Here is a 20,265-nt window from a genome sequence, read left to right as displayed (position 1 = left end):
GCGTTGAAGTTGGAAGTCCAGCTTAAGTGGGCTAAATCGTTAAAGCATGGCCCATTCTATACTTTCACTTTCGTTAGCAAATTTTGGCACACAAGTTTGAATTGTACATTTACTCTATTTTCTCAGCAACCAACAATTACAGAATAAAGACTAAAAAACATACAAAAATTAATTATAGTAAGGGAACTTTAACGAAAAGCTTCTGGTACTGTTCATTTTAACGAAAAACCACATTTTTACACTAAAAAGTCAATCCTAGCTAGTAGCTACAAAGAATGGTAACAACGTCGAAATGCTATGCAGAAATAAGGCCGAGATAGCCTGCACATAACGCGAGTATGGATGATATAGCGTATGCACCAGCAACAATAACCGGTTCTTTTAATCCACATAGTTCAAGGTGGTGATGAAAGGGTGCCATTCGGAAGAGACGGCGCCCAGCTCCATGTAAACGATTGGTTGTCTTGAAGTATAGTACCTAAAAGAGCTCTAAGATATCAGTTCAGAGAAAAACTGAACTCTAAAACCAATTACGAGAGTGAAATCCATCCATTTGCCTGAATCACAAAACATAATCAAACGAACAAAGGAATGCATGACATGTTTATTCGCATAGGTAACAAACCTGCAAAATAACTGACGAGGCTTCGATGACAAAGATTCCAGATGAAATAAATAAGGGGAAAAACATCCCTGTGCAACAAGCCATTGCAGCTAACCCTCCCCCAAGTGCCAGGGATCCGGAATCACCCATGAATACAGATGCCTTGTATCGGTTGTGCAAAAGAAAACCAACACAAGCTCCTGCCATTGATGCTCCAAATATAGCAAGGTCTGTTTCATAAGGCAGTCAAAAATTTAGTACTCAAGTCAGAATATCCAACCCCTTGGTGAAATTGCGCTAGTACAGGTTCAACGAAACTGGAAAAGCTAAACATCAACATAAAACTGACATCACAATGACAATTACACTGACCAGAACATATTGGAAGAACTGCAATCGACATTCCTACAAAAGCCAATGCAGCTGACCCTCCAGCCAGACCATCAAGACCATCTGTTAAGTTAACCCCATTTCCCATAGATACGAAACAGAATGAAGCCAACAGTAGATAACATTTTCCCAGGAACACAAGTCCCAGTCCAGGTAGAGGAACCAACAGTTTCCTGCATTGAGAAATAAAAGATCAACTTGAGTAGAAGCACCATGAGTAAAGCATTTATTACATAGAAGCAGGAGTGTAACTTAGTAATGACAATACTAAAAAAAATGTCCCACAATCGACAAGCTAAATTTAGTGTGTATGGTATCAATCTCAGTGCAACTTTCACAGTTAAGAATATCACACAGCCCTTGTCGGACATATTTCAGCAATCTGAAAGTTGATGATTTTGGAATGGGAAGAGAAGAGGTACTAATGGGTATTCAGGAAAACCTTAATCCAGAATTAGCTACAAATATATGACCCCTGGAAAACGGGAAGGTTTAACAGTACAAGAAAAACAACCAAAAAAGAGAGAAATTACAAGAGACCTATTTTGTGGAAGACAGATAACAAATAAGAACCAAACACTACTTGCTATTTTCTTTTAAATTCAACATCATAAGAACAGAAATGTGAGTTACCATGAGAAAAATAGTTAGAAGAAGATATACATGCCATAGGGTGATGATAGACTTGCAGTATGCAACCAATACGAAAACCAGGTTCCAACAGCTACCTGCAAAATAAGCATAACATAAATATCACTAGAAAGTTTGATAGATCTTTGAATCAACTCTTAAGATTAAACAGCAATCCACGAATAAAGTTTGAGAAAGAAAAACTAATTAGTAAATTCACCTCCAAAATTATTTTTGTCCATGCAGATAAACCCGTGTTATGTTTCTTGACGAGGCTTAAGATATCATCAAGTAGCCCAATTGCAGCAAATGCAAGAGTTGCTGCAGCAGCTCCAGAAACTTCAACGGAAGAAAAACCGGCAATAAATTTCGCAACAATTACACCAATTGGTATAAAAAATAGTCCACCCATCGTGGGAGTTCTTTTCTTCAAGGAGTGCCTTGCAGGCCCTTCTTTTCTGATAATTTGACGAATCTTCAAGACATAGAGTAGAGGAACACACACATATCCCGCACAAGAGGCTAAAATGGCTGAAACGAAAAAGGGGCAGGTCAAGTGAAACGGTGCCAAGGGTAGTCTAACAATCCTCCATGCACATGAATCCACATATAAAAGTAACACCACTAGGAACAGTATCAATCCCATGTTGAGTAATACTCCATGTCTGATCCTGCAAATATTAAGTGTAAACGACAATAAGACTAAGACCCACATACATTGGTAGTTCAACCTACTTCTCATCGTAGCGTAAAATTTTGTATGTTTAAAATCACTTGTTGAAATCTATCATAACTCATGGCGAAATAAAATTACGTAAATAAGTGATTTTGAGTATCTCTCAAACTATGAAACACAACCGCTTCAGCTAAATATGTAAAAGTTTATATTCCTTCGAGTCTCTGAGCAATGCGCGATAAACAGATGGCATACTTGCCTGTGCTTCTTACGCTGACGTCCAAGCATTGCAAGCCGGTGAGCAGTGACAGCCCTAGCATCATCAGCTGATACGGTGATGGCAGGCAAATCGATATCAGCAACGGGGGTTACTACAAACTCTCCGTCACTATCTTCGCCGCTGGAATAAATCATGTACCCTGTAGACCCTTCACGTCCGGCCCCCCAATTATCAAGTGGTGTTATATCAGCTGATTCCTGAGGAAAAAAAAAAACGCAATTCATATATGCGCCCTTGATAGCAATTCAGTTTAAAAAATCGAAATAAGAACAAAACACTTCAAACCCAAAACTTGAGAAGGGCACCAAAGCAAATTCGGAACCGAAATCTAGCTAAATTACAAACCCCCTTATATGAACCAAACAAAAACTATGAGGCTTACCGAATCAAAAGACCCGAAATCGACAGAACTGTAGCAAAAGCGGCGCCCATTTCTCCGCCCTATCAACTGCAATTGATAACGTATGAAATCAGAACAAATTAGAACAAGCCTTTCACTACGGGCCTGTGAGAGGGCTTTTCGTCACAGTTGACTTTCTCGGCAACCAAACAGAAAATAAGAAACGAACCGGAGATGCCAGAAAACAAACCTGAAGATCGAATCGGATACCGGAACTCCGAAACGAAAAGGCCGAAACGGATCGGCGGCGAACGGGTGTGCAAAGTGAGGAGGAGCAGTGGCGGGAGCGAGAGAGTTGGAGAGGAGAGAGATGGCGGAGGAGAGTGAAAGAATAAGCTGATGACGACGTCATGTCTCGGCGGAAGAAGACGGAGGGAATGCGAAAGAGGAAACTTTGAAATTCTCGCACCGCATGTTTTTAATCGAGTTCTTGACGCGCCAAATGGCGCGCGTGGATGAGACGGCAGTTTGTCCTGGTTTGGGGTGAGGTGGCACCTGAAAGAAGGATTTGGGAAGGGTTTTTTTTAGTTGATTTTTGTCGTGAAGAAATGAAATTCAACGTCTTTGCCACTCAGTTAGTTGACAATACCGATCATGTTGAAATTCAACGTCTATGCCACTCAGAAACCTAACACTAGGAAGATGTTGAATTTCTGTGGCACCTGAAAGATCGATATGTTGCTTCCTAGTGTTAGGTTTTACCTAATTCACCTGTCGATTAGGTAAACATATCGATCAAAGATGATCAAATCCGTTTCTCCGAAAACCTCCCACATAGCCTTGTTAATTTTTACCATGAATCTTCGGTTTGACGCTTGAAATTTGAGAAAGGTATACAACAAGTAAAAATGGGTGCAAATAACACCGCCCATCATGGAAATGCAGACTGCAGTGCCCACCTGGGGTTAAACACTAGTAGTGATTCACAAACCCAACAAAAGTTCAACATAAATTCGGATTACGGTTGATAGATGCATATTTACACAAGTCCGCCAGCATGAGAGCACACACCACGGATCTACCAGATCTCGGTGCAATACATACAGAAACGTTATGAAACACAAAAACACTAAGGATCAAACTACTTGCTAGGTCTGGGCGGTGCTCGGAGTCCGCCCTCGCCCCATTGTGAATCCCCTGGTTCCATCAGGCATCCTTGGGCCGGGTGGTGGCTTTGAGGGTTCAATGCCGTGATTGGCCGATGTAGTTCCATGACCTGGGGAAACATCTAGGTTAGATTAAGGGGATAGAGTATAAAGGAAAAGAACCTATTCAAAAAATTGGTTCAACGACATACCAAATCCATTGGTCCCACGGTATTTTTGCCTTCCTGATTGCCCCCTATTTCGACCTCTATGCCCAGTTTTCTCTTTGGGAACTCGCTCTCCGTCCTAGAATGGCAGAGCGAAAAAGGTCAAAACTTCAATTCCAGTCAAGTGTAACAAAAGACTTGTATGGAACTGGATCCATCAAGGACTCCGGCGAAAATACCCCCACTCACCTCTTCATCAGTTGTCCGTGCATCATTATGTTTCTCACTTACAGTATGATTCTCCTCGTCTCCTGTTTGATCATTACTTCTGTTGCCGCTACTCTTCTCAGAATCAAAACCCCTCCAGGGTTGTTTTCTCTGTCCATACTTCCCCTGATGTAAATAAAACCAACATTAACTCTTTCTTATGGCCAAAAGTGAAGATAGAAAAAGAGAAAGGAAAAAAGTCAGGATCAAGTACCACTTGCTTTAGAAGCTTCACCCGCATGCCATTTCTCCAATCCCCCTCATTTCTTAAAGTAGTGACCTGACCCATACCACCAGGAACGAAACTGTAAGCTAAGGATTGATTATCCAGGCTATTGAGCCCAATGAAAAATGATGATTATTTTGATGACGATAATGTTGGAAAAGAACAAACACTTACAGCTTTGTCAGCAGCCTCCACGGTATCATACTCCACAAGGGCATGCAACTGCAGCCAAAAACAATACACATTACAAAAGGCTGCCCAAATATCTCAAAATTGTCTTCAAAAAGACCTCAAATATAAGCGTAAAGGCAGCATTTGCCTCAGACCACAAAAAACATAAGACATTCCCCAACCAAAAAAATCCCGAACATGGATAGTGTATCTCAGTAACTGCTTCGTCTTAATCACCAGATTCTGAGAACTAGCAAGCATAATCATGCACATAAAGTTTAGTAACCATACCTTGTTACTAATTAGCTTCTCGGTCTTGCCACCTTTTGTTGACGCTTCTAATGCATGTGGGTCAAGTATGCATAAATCTTTTATTCTGAAAAATTGAAAAGCATGCTACAATAAAAAAATGAAGAGAACAAAAATGTCACAGCATGGGGAGAAAAAGAAGGAAAAAAACATACTTTCCAGCTTCACCAAATATAGTCTTAAGGTTCTCCACTGAATGATCCTCAGGTAGGTTCTCCACCAAAACAGTGCACTATAATACATAAATTAGATGCTTGAAGTTTTCCAAAAATAATACATCAAAAATCAGGGAAAAAAATAAAAAATAAAAATCAAGTTCGAAAGGTTACCTTTGGGTCCCTGTTTTCAGTTGAAGGAAGGGGATGAATACGTTTCACCTTCTTCCCATTCGAACTCACAACCTACAAAGAGGAGATTTATGCTTGTCTTTTAGCATATTCATGATTCAACTTGCACTTAATTTTTCACAAGATAACAAAATAAGAACATTACAAGGAGGGTAGACTCCCTCAATGCATCCGCTATGGACGAATTGTTTTGAATGAGCTTCTTCATTTTTCTAAAAGAAGCAACAACTGAAATAGGAACTGCAAAAAAAATATGCCAAAAGTTAGCGAAAACTGTTAATATTCTTTTTGTTACAACTAAGATTTTTTTACCAACACAGAGCAAGCAATTTGATGTATAAACAAATACCAATGCCACACGGGTTTGAGCTAGTGATGAACACTCTCATATACACAAGTAGCAGAAGGAGATAACAAAGTCTAAAAAAGTTCTCATCTTCCTGCCACTAGAGAAGTAATCACCCCCTTTCCCAGAAGTGATATATCACCGCAATTACACTAACTAGAAACAAGAATAACCAAAAGGAACAAAAAAAATTTCTAATTCTGAAAACTGCTTTAGCAATAGAATTTAATGAATAGAGAAGGAATCAGTCAGCAGTCAGTTACATGGTCATTCAACACCAACCCAGATGCTCGGCACAGCCAAATTTGGCTGCACCAGGAAACATCCAGGCAAGGGAAGCCGTCAGAAGTACCTGCTTTACTCATCACCTTCATCTCCTCTAAACATAATTAACATTATAAACTTTCAGCACCCCTAAAGCATGTACTAGAAAATGACAAATAAAACACCTTGGAATAAATTGGTTTAGATCCACATCCAACCACATGAAGCCGTGGTAGTCAAACAAATTGCAAATCAATTTGTCACTTGGTAATTTCAATACTCTATTGCCAAATGGAGGAATCTGCATAAGATTAATTCTACTTTGGATGATTGAGGATGAGTTTCTTCACACGAACCTTTATCTTATTTTCTTAATGGAGTCATTACTCTAATAACTCCGCCTATGTCTTACATGGCCGGTCCCAAGCCCGGATAAAGGAGGAGGGGGAGGGCGTCAGGTAGTCGACAGCCGGCACTCCATGATCACGTCGAATCCTTATGAAAGTCATTACTCTAATAAAACACTTGGAAAAAAATTAATGCCCGTCCCAAGTTTTATTAGCCTATTACATGGGTAAAGTGATTAAACCAACGGGTGAACAAAGTTCATAGACACCTATAGCATAATACGATAAGATTTTGTTTAGAATGACTCTTCCTGCATTTGTCTTAAAAAAAGTGCCATTGCAAATTTGCAAATCAATCACAGAAGAAGAAATAAGAAGCCATATGTGGTACAACAGGGGAAAGACATTTGGCTAATGTGAATCAAATCAGATGAAAAGATATGCAAGTTTCAGTTCGGTAGAAAAACGCATTCAACTCCTAAAACTAAGTTGAATAAAAAAATAACACTAAACACTCACCATAACCTTCTTTGTTCTTTTTAATCATACTCGACATATACTTGTCAGTGGGCAAGTTTTCATCGCTGAAATAATACTCCACCTGCAAATCCACAAAGAATTGACAAACGATCCTTACATGAGAACTTAGAATTAGTATGGCAAAACAGTTACTACGTGAAATATCTACATTTCATTTTCGCTATTTGATTAAATCTCGATGTGAGTCAAAATTTCGACTTCAGTGAAACTAAAATTTGGTTACGGTCAGCAAAGTGGGCACAGAAATTAGTACATTATGGTCTACACTAATGTGGCTTCAAAATGTGGTTCCAAATACGCACTCAATTCAAATTAACTTATCCTATGCATAATATATCCCAAAAACGGAAATCAAATCATCGAATCTATGAACAATTTTATTGCATTTATTTTACCAATTTTTTAGTTGTTACTGAAATTTATGCCGCAACAAGTACGAATTAAGAGCATAATATCAAAAATCGTAAAGCTACTCAAACAATCGGGATGATATATGCGATTCTAGGGTTCATAATCAATACAACACATATTGCAAGGTCTATGCAATATCTAATTATCAGCTACAAATCATATTCCTTTTAAAAATCAAACAGATATAAGCTCCTAGGGTTCACTTTTCCACATGCCAAAAAAAGAGATAGAGAGATATATACATATACATATATATATATACACAGAGAGAGAGAGAGAGAGAGAGGGGTTTTTGCCTGTTTAATAATCTTCTGTTTGAGATCCTCAGAGAGAACGCCAGCCCCAGACGATTGATCAGGGTCATCATCAGACGGCTGTGGTTGAATCTCAGAGGAGGCGCGATCGGGAGATCCAACGGGTGAGACATCAGAATCGTGCGGCGGGGATGGTGGGGGGGAATCGGTGCCGCATGTGGTGACAGTGGGGATGGTGGTGGTGGCGGTAGCGGTTGCGTCGGTGGCGGTCGCGGCGGTTGCGGTTGCGGCGGTGGTCACGGTGGGACCCTCTTCGCCTTCCATTTAGGGAAAGCAGAAGGAGGAGGGGAGGAGAGAGAGGAGGGGGCGAACCTCTCAAAAGTTTCAAATGTGACGGAAGGCCCCCGCTCTTTCTTCTCCAAATTCCAGTTTCTTCTCCATTCCACATTTATATAGACCCACCGTAAGTACTACGCATGACTTGTGACGGGGGCATTAACGTCATTTCATCCCCTCCTTTGTTTTCATTTGTTCTTATGGTTTGTTTGGGTCAATGGGCAAAAATAGTACTTGTAGTTCTACAAGTTTCATGTTCAATATGTCCTTAATTAAATAAAAAGAGGTATTTTTTTATTTGCCCCTTGAACTTGTATGCCAATTCCTCCTAAATTTTAATTTTAGCTGATTACCCCCTTAAACTTTTTAAATTAGTCAATTTCCTCTTGAACTTTTATTTTAGTTAATTACTCATCTGAACTTTTATAAATAGCCAATTCCCCCATTGGCATTAAATTTTAAAAACTTTCATTCGATTTTTCATTCATCCAATTTTTCATCATTTTTGCTCTCATATAGTTCTCATGTGTTGTTTCCGTGATCAAGATGGATGGAAAATTGAATGTAAACTTTTAAAATCTAACGCAGGAGGGAACTTGGCTATTTATAAAAGTTCAAGGGGGTAATCGGCTAAAATTAAAGTTCAAAGTGGAAATTGGCTAATTATAAAAATTCAAGGGGGTAATCAGCTAAAATTAAAGTTCAAGGTGGAAATAGCTAATTATAAAAGTTCAAGGGGTAATCAGTTAAAATTAAAGTTCATGAAGGGAATTGGCAGCTCTATAAAAGTTTAGAGGACAAATCAACAAATATGCCAAATAAAAATTCAAATAACATACTAGACAAAAGGTACAAATTGATATAATTTAAAAATCTTAAACAACAATGTGAGAAAATTAAAATCTTCGACTCATTTTGAAACTACGTGATCACATACGATTTGATTTTGAAGAAACCAACCATGAGCTTCTCAAGGAACCTTAAAAACTTGTATTCCACAACATTATACCTCATCTTCAAGAATAAAGGTAAAACTTAAGATACATATCACATCTCATATATTCAAAGTAACCTCCGTGAAGTGCGATTACAAAAAGTGGCAAAGCGTCGTCAACTTTGGAGACAAGATATCGACCCAATAGTACGCATGCGTACTTTGAACTTGATTGCATTCAATCAGGTATCGTTTGGTATGCAGACGGGACGAGACGGAACGGAGAGGGAGTAAAGATGTCTTCGGATGGAAACAAGGAGGAAGAATAAGGAGACGGAGAGGTTATAATTTTGTTGGAACGAGTTGTTCCAGAGGATGAGGTGGAACGAAAATTCACAAAAAATTCGTCCCTTGAAACAACGCTTTCCATCCGTTTTAGGCGCACCAAATGTGAGACGAAATGTCTCGTCCCACTCCGTTCCGTCCCGTCCCACGTACCAAACAGTACCTCAATGAATTCGTAACTTATGGTTCATACGAACTGGAGGTTATGCCCAATATTACGCACACTCTTATATTAAACTTGATTGCATTCACTGAATGAATTCGTAACTTATGTTTCGATAGGGACCGGAGACGAAGCAGTGCTAGTGTTCTACCACTGAAACTATAAGCTTATGCGGTCGAAATTACGGAAATTGGATAATGGAAGATACATTTCACATTCATAATAACAAAACTATAGAGTAAACTTAGTACGTGGGACTATTGTTTGCAAAAATCCCTCCCACGGTAGACGTACTAAAACCAAAACGTTACATATGATAAAACTTATCTTGCCAAACCCTAACCCTAACTAAACCAAAACCCACACAAACAACCAGAAAGCAAGCCCAACCGCCAGCCGGCCCGACCCGCCAAACCCATTTCTCCATGACCCAGAAAACCAAACCCGAACATCATCCACCACAGGCCCACAAAGTGAGCTCATGTCATCAGTCCTGGTATTGTAGTACACACTGTAGAAAGCAATCCTTGTCCTCTCAGCCTTGGCCGTGAAATTCACGCCGGCGGCTTGGAATGTACTGTTGGAATTAGGGGCGTAATGGACATTTTGCGCTTGGTCGCCGGCGAATGCCATGACGGCAAGAGGCTGCTTGCATTTGTCATTAGCATGGCCTAATGAGAAGGTCAAGGTGTAGGGCTTGTTTGGTGCAGTTTCAACCATTTGGGAAATGATGCCCTCTTTTCCAGACAGCAATTCAATTGCTCGTTTTCCTTGTGGCACTGCGTAATGGTACGAGTCTATGTACCTAACAGCCCGGTTGGACTCGACGATCCAACCAGGTAGGGACGAAGTTTCTTCGTCGAGGTTGGTGGGGAGCAGGACTCCGAGTGAGATGTTTGGGAACATCCATGGTCCTTCCTCAAAATCACCATTGATCACTGCATTGTCTGCACAAAATATGGCAAATAGTGACCACTAATTTAGTAAGATGGAATCACACTGCAATTTATTGTTCTGACTGTCAATCTAAACGACGCATTCAAATGATCATCCGCTAACCCAATCCCCTATTCAAACACAAACCTCGGGCCCATCAATCATACATGATCAAATTTGTTTACCTGTTATTTTCTCGTCGCGTGACAAATCATGCGATGAACAAGAAAAAATAAAAAATACGTACTACAACAGAGTAAGAAATCAATTAAAGTTATATTTCAAGACAATTCATAATTAATATAAGATACCGTCACAGTATCATCTCGCTGCATCTATTATTTAAGTTCAACCCACCCTCACTTAATTTACAAAAAAAAAAAAAAAAAAAAATTTGGATTTGTCACCTAGGTCAAACTTTGGATCGTGAGCTTTGAAAGTCATCAAACAGGCCCCCACAAAGCGGATCCTATGATGTGGGCCAATAGGGTTGAAGAATAAAGCGGTTTTGGAGGGAAGATTCATACCTTTGGGTCTATCAGGGGTAAAGAGCTTCTTGATAGCAACGTCATCAATGATGGGCCCACAGGTGGGGTCATCCTCCATGCCGGGATTCCTGAAGACCAACATCGCATTGTCCTCCTCCGCCGCGAAGGCCCATGCGTAGGGGTCCCACCCCTGCACGTTGTACAAGGTCTGCAGGTCTATCGTCTGCGATGCAGGTGGCACGGACACGTTCAGCGACTCCAGCTGTGCGCACGTGCGAGCCGCGCTGAAAGTCACCGAGTATATCGACCCCTTCTCCACCTTCACCTGCTGGCTTATTTCGGCGTCGTTTCCGAGCCTCACCGCGTGTCTACCTTGCGGTACGATGAGGATCATCCCACCCTGTTTCTGCCCGGACTCCACCAGCTCAACGGTGCCGTTTGCTTTCCAGTTGGGGATGCCGGCGGGTCCGTCTACTATGCCCTCGTTTGAAAAGCCGCCTAATGGGGTCAGTTCAAAATCTCCGTTTGGCACTGGCCCTGCAATAAACGACGTTGATTTAGAAATGTAGGCTATATTCATCAACCATGTGAATTATGCATGGATATGCTCACTGAGGCTAATTGATTGCCAATGTGAATTATGCATAACTACGCAAACAACTGACGCTAACATTTTTATAGTTTGAGATTCAACTCCAGGTAACGTCCCAAGTGTAGGCATGTGACATGTCCTACAAATTTAGGCAACATAAGTAACGTTGATAGAAATAACTACAAGCAAAGCAAATCTCGATTTTTAATGCCATTTTTGGGTGCTTTCTGGTTTATGAAGCACTTCAAGTGATAAAGTTTTCTAATGATAAGGTTTTCTAAAGAAGGCACACAAAAGTGCTTTCCATATAAGAAATCCGACCCTTAAATCGATTGATTTTCCTTCCCTAAATCCTAAACCCTAAACCTCAAACCACTACAAGAAAGTGTTGATCACACTAATCTTGGGTTAAATAAAGAAGCCAAGTATGTCTTTGCCCCAAAATTAATTTTTATATTTATTTTTAAATAAAAATATTTAAAATAATTTATGATCGCATGATATACGATAAATCAATACTATTCACGAATCTCTTACAAAGAAGATCCGACGAAATCCTGACTCTCAAATGTGAAACCAAAATACAACAAAAAAACAGTGAGATTTTGTACTATCGTGACATGACAGCAAGGAACCTGCCATCTCCAAGACAAAACTAAAAGAAAATAATAATTTCACAACTTAGAGAAAATATGTCGGTCTCAAGGTGTAGTTTTCAATTCCAATAACCTTTAAATTGTTTTCGGAAATAAATTGATGTTTTTTTGAAGGCTTTTCTGTCTTCAATTTTTGTGTTGCTACAATTTCCCAATTCAATTGAGCGACTACTCTGGATTGCTTTATCCATACATGGGCCTCAAACGTGGGGAAGCCCACAATAACATAATTTTCTTTATAAATGAGGATAAACGTAGGTTAAGAAAAAAAAACAAAACAAAACAAAACCAATGAAAATAGGTTAAAAATTTTGAATTTAAACGATAAGAACTAAATAAAGAGTAAAATAAATAGTACCAGAATTAACTTTTAATGTAAAAATATAGCTTTTCATTAAAGTTCACAGTATCAGGAACTTTTCGTTAAAATTCCTAAAAAAAAGTATACTATCTATGCACACTATTTTTTACTTTTTAAACACTTTTAAACTTTTATCCATCAGATCAGATGAACTAAAAAAAATCAAATAATAAAAATTAACAATAAGAATGAAAAATAAAAATACGTCGATAGCATATTTTAAAAAAAAATGTGGGAAAAAGGAAAAAACTTTGGGTTGAGCGCGTGGACCCTACAAAAGGGCCTTCTTTTTACTGACACCAAACACCATGTGGGGTGGTGGCGATTTGGGATGGTGATCTGAAGGGACAGCTATACTTCGTTTATAGCGCCAGTTACCTTTACGGAAAGGCACTTTGTCCCCTTGTATAAATACGGGAAAAATGCGCCAGAAATTGGGCGCGGATCCGGGTTTACTAAGGTTAATTTAGACATTTTCAACTACTCCGTGACGGACAAATGGGTAAAAACGTAGCCAGCTGTAGAGCAAACGTAACTAGCCTCCTAGTAATTTTACTAATTTAACCAATCTTCACAAGGCCTAAAGTTTTGATGCAAAATATAGCTGTCTTCCTTGTAAATTACCAAATGCAATCTGTACCCAAAAATATATAATAAAAAAATAACACTACATTACCACATTTAAATAGAGATTAGCTTTTTGATTAAAATGGTTTTTAAAATTAACATAATTTTTTTTCTTTAAATCTTTAAAAAACTAATAGAAGTGATCATTTAATTTATAATCATTCTGATCGTTTTGTGAAAATATGTTAACATCTTTGTTAAGTTAAGAAGTTAGTTGGACAAAAATATTACTAAAAAATAAAGAATTTTAACGAAAAGTTAACGATATTATTCATTTTAAAGAAAAATCACATTTTTATATTAAAAAACCAATCTTGATACTATTTATTTTACCCTTTATTTTATCTTTATCATTAAAACTTAATGTTTTCAAGTTACTTTTATTAATTTTTCTAAATAAAAATTATCATATGATTGTTCATGTCACACTTAAATAAGAATATTGATATAGCTGAATTGTTAATAGGACTCCAAAAATCTAATTCTACACTTTTAACAAGCTTTCTAATTATAGAAAGTTTGAAATGCTGCTAATTGAAATTTTTAGAGTGTCAATAATAATTTACTTTACGAAAATATCAAAATAATTTACGTGAACAAAATCAAAGACTATTTTATCGATTTTCATTGACATAACTAAAAGTGAGGAGTTCTACTCCGGACCATTTAGACTAATAAGCCAACGGAGATTTGAACTTTGGAAAAGCATCAAAGAAAATACAGGCAAAAAGCAGAAACTGAGAAAAAAGTTAAGCTAAGAACCTTTGGGGGTGAAAACCTTCGTGACCGGAGTTCACTCTACTTCTCCTGGCGGGAAGCATCGGGGGAGTTACACTAATTGGTCATACTTTGTGAAAATTAAAGTGATTTTGGTGAGCCAGAGCAGTGAAAAATGAGCTCGGATTAGTACCGGAGTTCGATTTGCTCTGAGATAACCGGAAAAGTGAAACAGCATCTCAAAGTTCTAATCAAGAGCGGTGATTAACCAAACTAAACAGTCCGACATTAACTAAACTAAATGCAACTCAATGATTCATGACAAACCCATGAAATTTTATAGCCTAAATAATACTAAACAGTCCGTCATTACATCTCAGGAGTCGGAAAAAAAAACGAAAACTGCAAAATGCTTCGAAAAATTAAGAGAGGAAACGAGAAACAGAGAGAAACCAGAACACGTACCGTCTTCCGCCGAGATTTGAGCTGCCAAATGACCGAGAAGAAGCAGAGTCGGTAAGACCCATTTGGGTAGTGTGGAGCTCCGACCCATCTTTTCTCTCTGGACTCTCTCTCTCTCTCTGTCTTCTGCAACGCGTTGCTGAGTGAGTTTATAGTAAGCAGTGAGGAGGGAGAGACTCAGAGAGCGTCCTTTTATCCAAAAGATTCGACTTCAGTCGTCTTTATTCTTTAGTTCGTAAGTAGGATTTACTTTTTTTAATCAAAGTTTTGCACTTTAATATCATTTATTTGACAAAAGCGGCAGCAGTCCTCGACTTTCTTTTGTTTCAGAATTTTCGGGAAAATAAAAAGAAAATACAAAAACTAAAGTCTTCCTGCTGTTCCCACAATTGAATTTGTTTTTCAATTTTTTATAAGATACTACTATTCACACACACCGAATCCTTTTATTTTTTATTTATTAATTTTGTTCAATTCATTTAATTTGATGATAAAAAATAAAGAAGAGTGTCAAACGATAAAGTGCTCGTTTAGAAATGTTATTAAAATGACTAAAAACGCTTTTAATAAATAAAAAAAATTTAAAATCAATTCTTAATAAAAATTCAAGTGGATCCCATAAAAACATTTAAAGTAGGAAGCACTTTCAAATGAGTTCAAAATGGTGCAAATAACATCAACTTTTGTCACATATTTCTCTTTATTTGTAAACAGGGCCGGTCCAAAGATTTTTGAGGCCTAAGGCGATGCCAAAAAATGTGCCCTCACTTCAGATAAAAAAAAATTATTTGTTTTCACACATAAGACATCGATAAAATTATACTTAGAAAAACACTTCAAACTCAATAATTTAGAAACACATAATAACTAATTTATTTTTTATCGAGATAAGGAAACAAAAAAACTTCGGGCTTACAAGTAGATAAGCCACCAATTTTAGTTAAATTTCTTTGTCACTAAACCAAATTTTATAAATTTATACTTGTATAAAAACATATATAAATATACCACCTTAATAATTTTGGTGTCCCCAATTTTTTTTGGATCCTGGACGGTTGCCCGTAAGTAAGAGATCTTAGATTCTTTTTTATGGAGAGAGATCTTAGTTTCAATTATCGCCAAATATGAATTTGAATCACATTATTACTATCTCATTCTGAGGCTAAGCACATTCTCTTTCTATTAATTTAGATAGGGGTGTGCTGTCCACACACCACATTTTACTTCTCACACACCCCTTAATAATTTATGTCCGTTGATCTTCTTCAATTCATCCGATTCGATGGTTAAAAATTAAAAAAATATGTGAGAAGTAAAATGGGATGTGTGGATATCACAACTCTTTAGATATCGTTTCTTAAAAAATAAAACTAAAACATCAACTTTTAAAACATAATGCCGTGTTTTGAGAATCGTGGTCTTTGCGGCGGGCCCCCGAGAACTTGCGCCGTTTCATGTTTTGACAGTGCTCAAAGCACTCGTGATTTTATTTATTTGTTTGTCCTCCCAACGCAAAATTAAAAACTGATATGAACTATTCAGTATGTACTATGTACACACAAATCGTACAAAGTTTTATTTCTTGTTTTACTATTGCAAATTTGGAGTTTGTTTCTCATTTTCTTCCTAAGGTACACTAACATTGACTTTAATCCTATTATCTATGACCATCGGGGATAAAGAGAGTTTTATCTTAAATTCTAAAATATATTGATTAAAATGAACTTTAACGAAAAGCACCAAGTACTGTTCACTTTAATGAAAAACCACATTTTTACACTAAAAAGTCAATCCTGATACTATTCACTTTACCCTTTATTTTGTCCTTATCATTAAAACTCAAAGTTTTCAAGCCATTTTCATTAGTTTTCCTTTGATTAACCGAACTCCTTCTCTCTAGTGTAAAAATATCGAAATACTCAAAAAAAAAAAAAAAAAAAAAGCCTAGCCTATCTGGTTCAGCTACCATGCTCCCAATTGGGCCTATTGTATCCGGCAATGGTAAATAGCCCAAGCTCAAAGTTCATTTATTGACCCAAAAGGCCCAAAGTTTGTTACAAAAAATATTGAAATATGGCCCAATATAATTCACAGGCCCATATCACACTAAACCGGATCTAAAACCAAAAAACCGGAAGGAAAAGCGAGAGACAAAACCTCATGCGCTGAAGAAGAAGAAAAAGAAGAAAGCCATAGCAGCAAAATCAATGGCGTCGTCGTCAGCTATTCGGGAGCTTCAGCGCGAATTGGAGGCCAAAGCTAACGATCTCAGCAAAATCCAAAAAGGCAAGTCGTATACTTATATATATCTATGTATATGTATATACAGTTCACTTGAACCTGTAAAACCCTAGCGTGGCATTTTTGCTCCTTCAGATATTTCAAAGAACCACCAAGTGAGGAAGAAGTACACTATACAGCTCGGCGAGAACGAGCTCGTCCTCAAGGTCTTCTTCTTTCTCGATTGCGTTTTCTCTATTTTCTGTTTGGTTACCGGGAAAACGAGTTCAGCTAACGCTGTTGACTACCAATATCTGAAAAATGTAAACTTTTGCCTAGTTGGAAGCAAATTGGCTTTGTTGTGGTTTTCCTGAGCTCGCGGTTATCGGTTAACGATTGAGTTTTTGTTGTGATGGTAATGTGATTGCTTGTGTTTGTAGGAATTGGATCTCCTCAGCGAAGACGCCAATGTTTTCAAGTTGATAGGTCCGGTTCTTGTGAAGCAGGATTTGGCAGAGGCTAGGGCCAATGTGCGAAAGAGAATCGAATACATCTCAGCGGAACTGTATGCTTCTCGATCTGTTTCATTTATTTATGTATTTGTATTATGGTTTGTGTTCTATCATCGCAATTTTTTTCACAGTTTAGGATATCATTTCGGATTTTAAAGTTCGTGTAAGGTTTCTTAGATAATCCCCAAAATCAATCATTTCGAGAAAACTTGTAAGATCAAATGCACAAAATGTGATTTAACATAGGTTTTGTGAACGATTTCAGAATTTTATGATAAAGGGGGAGAGTTTGGGTTGAATGTTAGAATTTGGTCAAATCAATTGGTTCTGTTTTGGTATTAGATTTAAAATTCCAACTATTATATTTTGAATGATAGGTCTTGATCGTTGATCGCAATGCTGGAAAGCGGTATTTTGAAATGGAAGCTAATGAACCTAACCTAAGCCTTTTCTTTTTGGAAAATGAATATGTTTCTGAGTTTCCCATGTTTGGTTATATGTGGTTTATGATTGTTAGTCTAAATTCCAAACCATCAACAAACAAATTTCTATAAGGGTAATTTTCTCCCCACTAGATGGGGAAGGACCTGGGGTTCAATAAAAAAAAATCGGTTTCCTGGATGCTGAAAGGCTCACTATAAAACAGGATGCCTAGTTTTCACAAAATGAAGTCTGTGTCCATTGGGACAAGTGATATCCAAATTCTTGGGAAGGACGTGCATTATATAATGAGAATGTTGTTCAATGTCTTCATGCTCATTGCCTTCATACGAGTAACTCTACGCCTAAGTTGTAACTGAAGGAACGTGAGTTTTTGGGAACCCAAAAAAGGGGAGAGGAATGAATAATGTTATCTGATGCTGTGCATTATGTGCCTAGGCTTATCATGAGAAACCTTTTTTGTGGGAGCTATTAAATGAATCTTACACCAGTTGTCCACTACATTTTCCGGTTTGGGATTGACCTTGTAGCGATATATGTGTGGGTTGGATAGATGGTTTCCCAACTTTTACATTTGGGTGCTTATATGAAAATTATGTCTAGTTTCTCCCTTTTCTTCCTACCATTGTTTTTATACTGATCGGACTCTTGTTTAACTTCGGGCATAACTATATTTATTCTGCGCAACAGGAAACGGCTGGATGCTACTCTTCAAGATTTGGAAGAGAAGCAAAATAGCAAGAAGGAAACGGTTCGTATTTTTCCTTTTTCTCGGCACCTTAACTGCTCTTTTATAGTGCCGGAGTTGTTCATATGGTCTCTGGCTTCGATTCAGTCGTGATAATATATCTATAGCATTTGAGGAATTTATTAGAGCTATACGCCTATGAAGCACAAATACTTTAGTTTGGTCGCTTATCGCGTATCCGATACTTGTCGGATACTCTCGGATACCTATCATGGTCAACTGATATGGCTTTGACTTAATGGATAGGCGTATCCCACATTTGGAATACAAGTATCCGGCTTTTAGAATCCCTTTACACCTTCACATGATAAATTAAGATGAGAAAATTAATAGGAAACAAAGCCTTCGTTAAAATTTGATGAATACAAAGAGTGCCAATTGAACAATGAATATAACTCTCACGCTTCTTCTTTGTATGTAAAGAGGACTGGATTTCCAACTTTTCCTGCCCAACAAATCAAATGAACTTGAATTTATATATTTCTGTGTTAAATATGTTTTTTAAAGCATATATTTTTATTTTGTATCACTATGTTGTATCGTATCACTGTATCCTATCCGTGCTTCATAGTATACATGTCGTATCGTATCACTATATCCTATCCGTAATTCAACATTACTTGCTTCCATAATACCTTCTATCTTGCAGATTTTTAAATTACAGCAGAGGGCTCAAGCACTCCAGGCTGGAAAAGGAAAGGCATAATCTATTGTCGTAGTTGGGTTTCGTTCGTCAGATGTATTCTATGAGTTTCTGTTGATGTTTCGTTCCTGTTTGTTCAAAGATACAGTGCCAATCATAAACGCTTTTTCGCTCTTGTTTGTTCTCAATTGGCTTTCCTGTGTCATACACATGTATGGATGCAGTGGCGGATCCAGGGGTCACATGTAAAAGTCCACAAACATTTCTTAGACACATAGTAATCTTAAAAATTAAACCATAGTTCAATTATTCATAACTTATAGAACAAATGACAATACAGTTTACAATGGTCAAGGACGCGTTTTCATATTTTGAAAACGCTCCATCATAGCTTCATTATCAACAGAAGAAAAACATTGCTCTCAATATAAATCACTATGTTATTACTCAATTATTGATCTCTCATTCGGTTATGCAATGGACCCTTCACAATATTCATAGTGGAAATGGCTTTCTTCACTGAAGCAGTATCAACCGGTAAAACTAAAACAATGTAATTAGCAAATACACATGATTATTATTACTTTTTTGGCTGTTGGTGTTTTTTTTTTATTATTATATGGCCTAAAATGATTATTATTACGAGGTCAGCTAACCACCTTGCTCCTTAAGTCCATCCGCCAGATGTACACTGGGGATTTAGTTTTTCCTTCGGTATGACCATAAACGTACGAAGGAATGAAAAATACAACAATTTCTGATTGAGAAGTGTCGTTGTAAATAATATTTGAGAGATAGGAGAGAGAGGGACGGCAGAGAGAGATGGAGAAAAGGGGCCCAACCGTTGTAGCTTGATTAATGTTGCCTCGGCTTTGTGACTTTATTTATACTAACCATAATGGCCGTTACTTGCAGTAATACAAACTGCAGCAACAAGATCACTTTTACAACTGTGCAATTTAAGGATGAGGTCCGCTTATAAACGTTCTGTTTCAGTTATATCCAAAATGATTTCTGCTGCTGCATCATCGTAATACGATTAGTGCCTTCATAAAACAAGCCTAACAAGATGAGGTCATCGCTAGGATCTTGGTTTAGCGTTTAGGGTTTTGGTATACCGTGGATCGGAACTACACGTTGAAATAAGAATTTGTTAATTGAAAATTTGTTGGGTAATTATTTTTAATTTTCAGTTTTCCAAAAAGTACGAAAAATAAAATAAAAACTGAAAATTAAAAATAAAATTATTATCAAACGGCGTTTACACTTGTTTGTAAATTAGACGTCAATTATTTCATATATATCGTCATCAATTTAGCTTATGGAGAGATTCTTGGGGTGGAAAATCTTGCTTTGAAATAGGGTTTCGT

At 37.6% G+C, this 20,265-nt stretch overlaps 4 protein-coding genes across 4 annotated transcripts; 1 reads left to right on the top strand and 3 right to left on the bottom strand.

Moving 5' to 3' along the window:
• Positions 1-95: 95 nt before the first annotated feature.
• Positions 96-3,593, bottom strand: LOC103446193 (phospho-N-acetylmuramoyl-pentapeptide-transferase homolog). The gene is made up of 8 exons (XM_008385264.4): positions 3,171-3,593; positions 2,963-3,028; positions 2,560-2,777; positions 1,845-2,295; positions 1,658-1,722; positions 977-1,167; positions 626-834; positions 96-478 (listed from the first exon to the last, which is right to left on the bottom strand). Exons 1-8 carry the CDS (start codon positions 3,330-3,332, stop codon positions 296-298), a joined length of 1,545 nt encoding a protein of 514 aa, XP_008383486.3. The 5' UTR covers positions 3,333-3,593; the 3' UTR covers positions 96-295.
• Positions 3,594-3,899: 306 nt separating this feature from the next.
• On the bottom strand, positions 3,900-8,150 carry LOC103412383 (la-related protein 6A-like). The gene is made up of 11 exons (XM_008350952.4): positions 7,757-8,150; positions 7,029-7,110; positions 5,698-5,792; positions 5,535-5,606; positions 5,361-5,437; positions 5,188-5,272; positions 4,900-4,947; positions 4,714-4,779; positions 4,482-4,625; positions 4,278-4,371; positions 3,900-4,196 (listed from the first exon to the last, which is right to left on the bottom strand). The coding sequence occupies exons 1-11, from the start codon at positions 8,036-8,038 to the stop codon at positions 4,069-4,071; spliced, it is 1,173 nt and encodes a 390-aa protein (XP_008349174.3). The 5' UTR covers positions 8,039-8,150; the 3' UTR covers positions 3,900-4,068.
• Positions 8,151-9,682: 1,532 nt separating this feature from the next.
• Positions 9,683-14,716, bottom strand: LOC103412401 (protein BIIDXI-like). Its single transcript, XM_029110249.2, has 3 exons — positions 14,335-14,716; positions 10,956-11,453; positions 9,683-10,439 (listed from the first exon to the last, which is right to left on the bottom strand). The coding sequence occupies exons 1-3, from the start codon at positions 14,420-14,422 to the stop codon at positions 9,841-9,843; spliced, it is 1,185 nt and encodes a 394-aa protein (XP_028966082.2). The 5' UTR covers positions 14,423-14,716; the 3' UTR covers positions 9,683-9,840.
• A 1,733-nt stretch (positions 14,717-16,449) lies between these two features.
• On the top strand, positions 16,450-19,070 carry LOC103422341 (prefoldin subunit 6-like). Its single transcript, XM_008385263.4, has 5 exons — positions 16,450-16,617; positions 16,708-16,778; positions 16,992-17,116; positions 18,195-18,255; positions 18,902-19,070. The coding sequence occupies exons 1-5, from the start codon at positions 16,539-16,541 to the stop codon at positions 18,956-18,958; spliced, it is 393 nt and encodes a 130-aa protein (XP_008383485.2). The 5' UTR covers positions 16,450-16,538; the 3' UTR covers positions 18,959-19,070.
• Positions 19,071-20,265: the final 1,195 nt, after the last annotated feature.

This window comes from Malus domestica, chromosome 10, assembly GCF_042453785.1.
Source record: "Malus domestica chromosome 10, GDT2T_hap1".
NCBI lineage: Eukaryota > Viridiplantae > Streptophyta > Magnoliopsida > Rosales > Rosaceae > Malus > Malus domestica.
The sequence above is the reverse complement of the archived record's forward strand: the minus strand, read 5'-3'. Positions and strand labels throughout refer to the sequence as shown.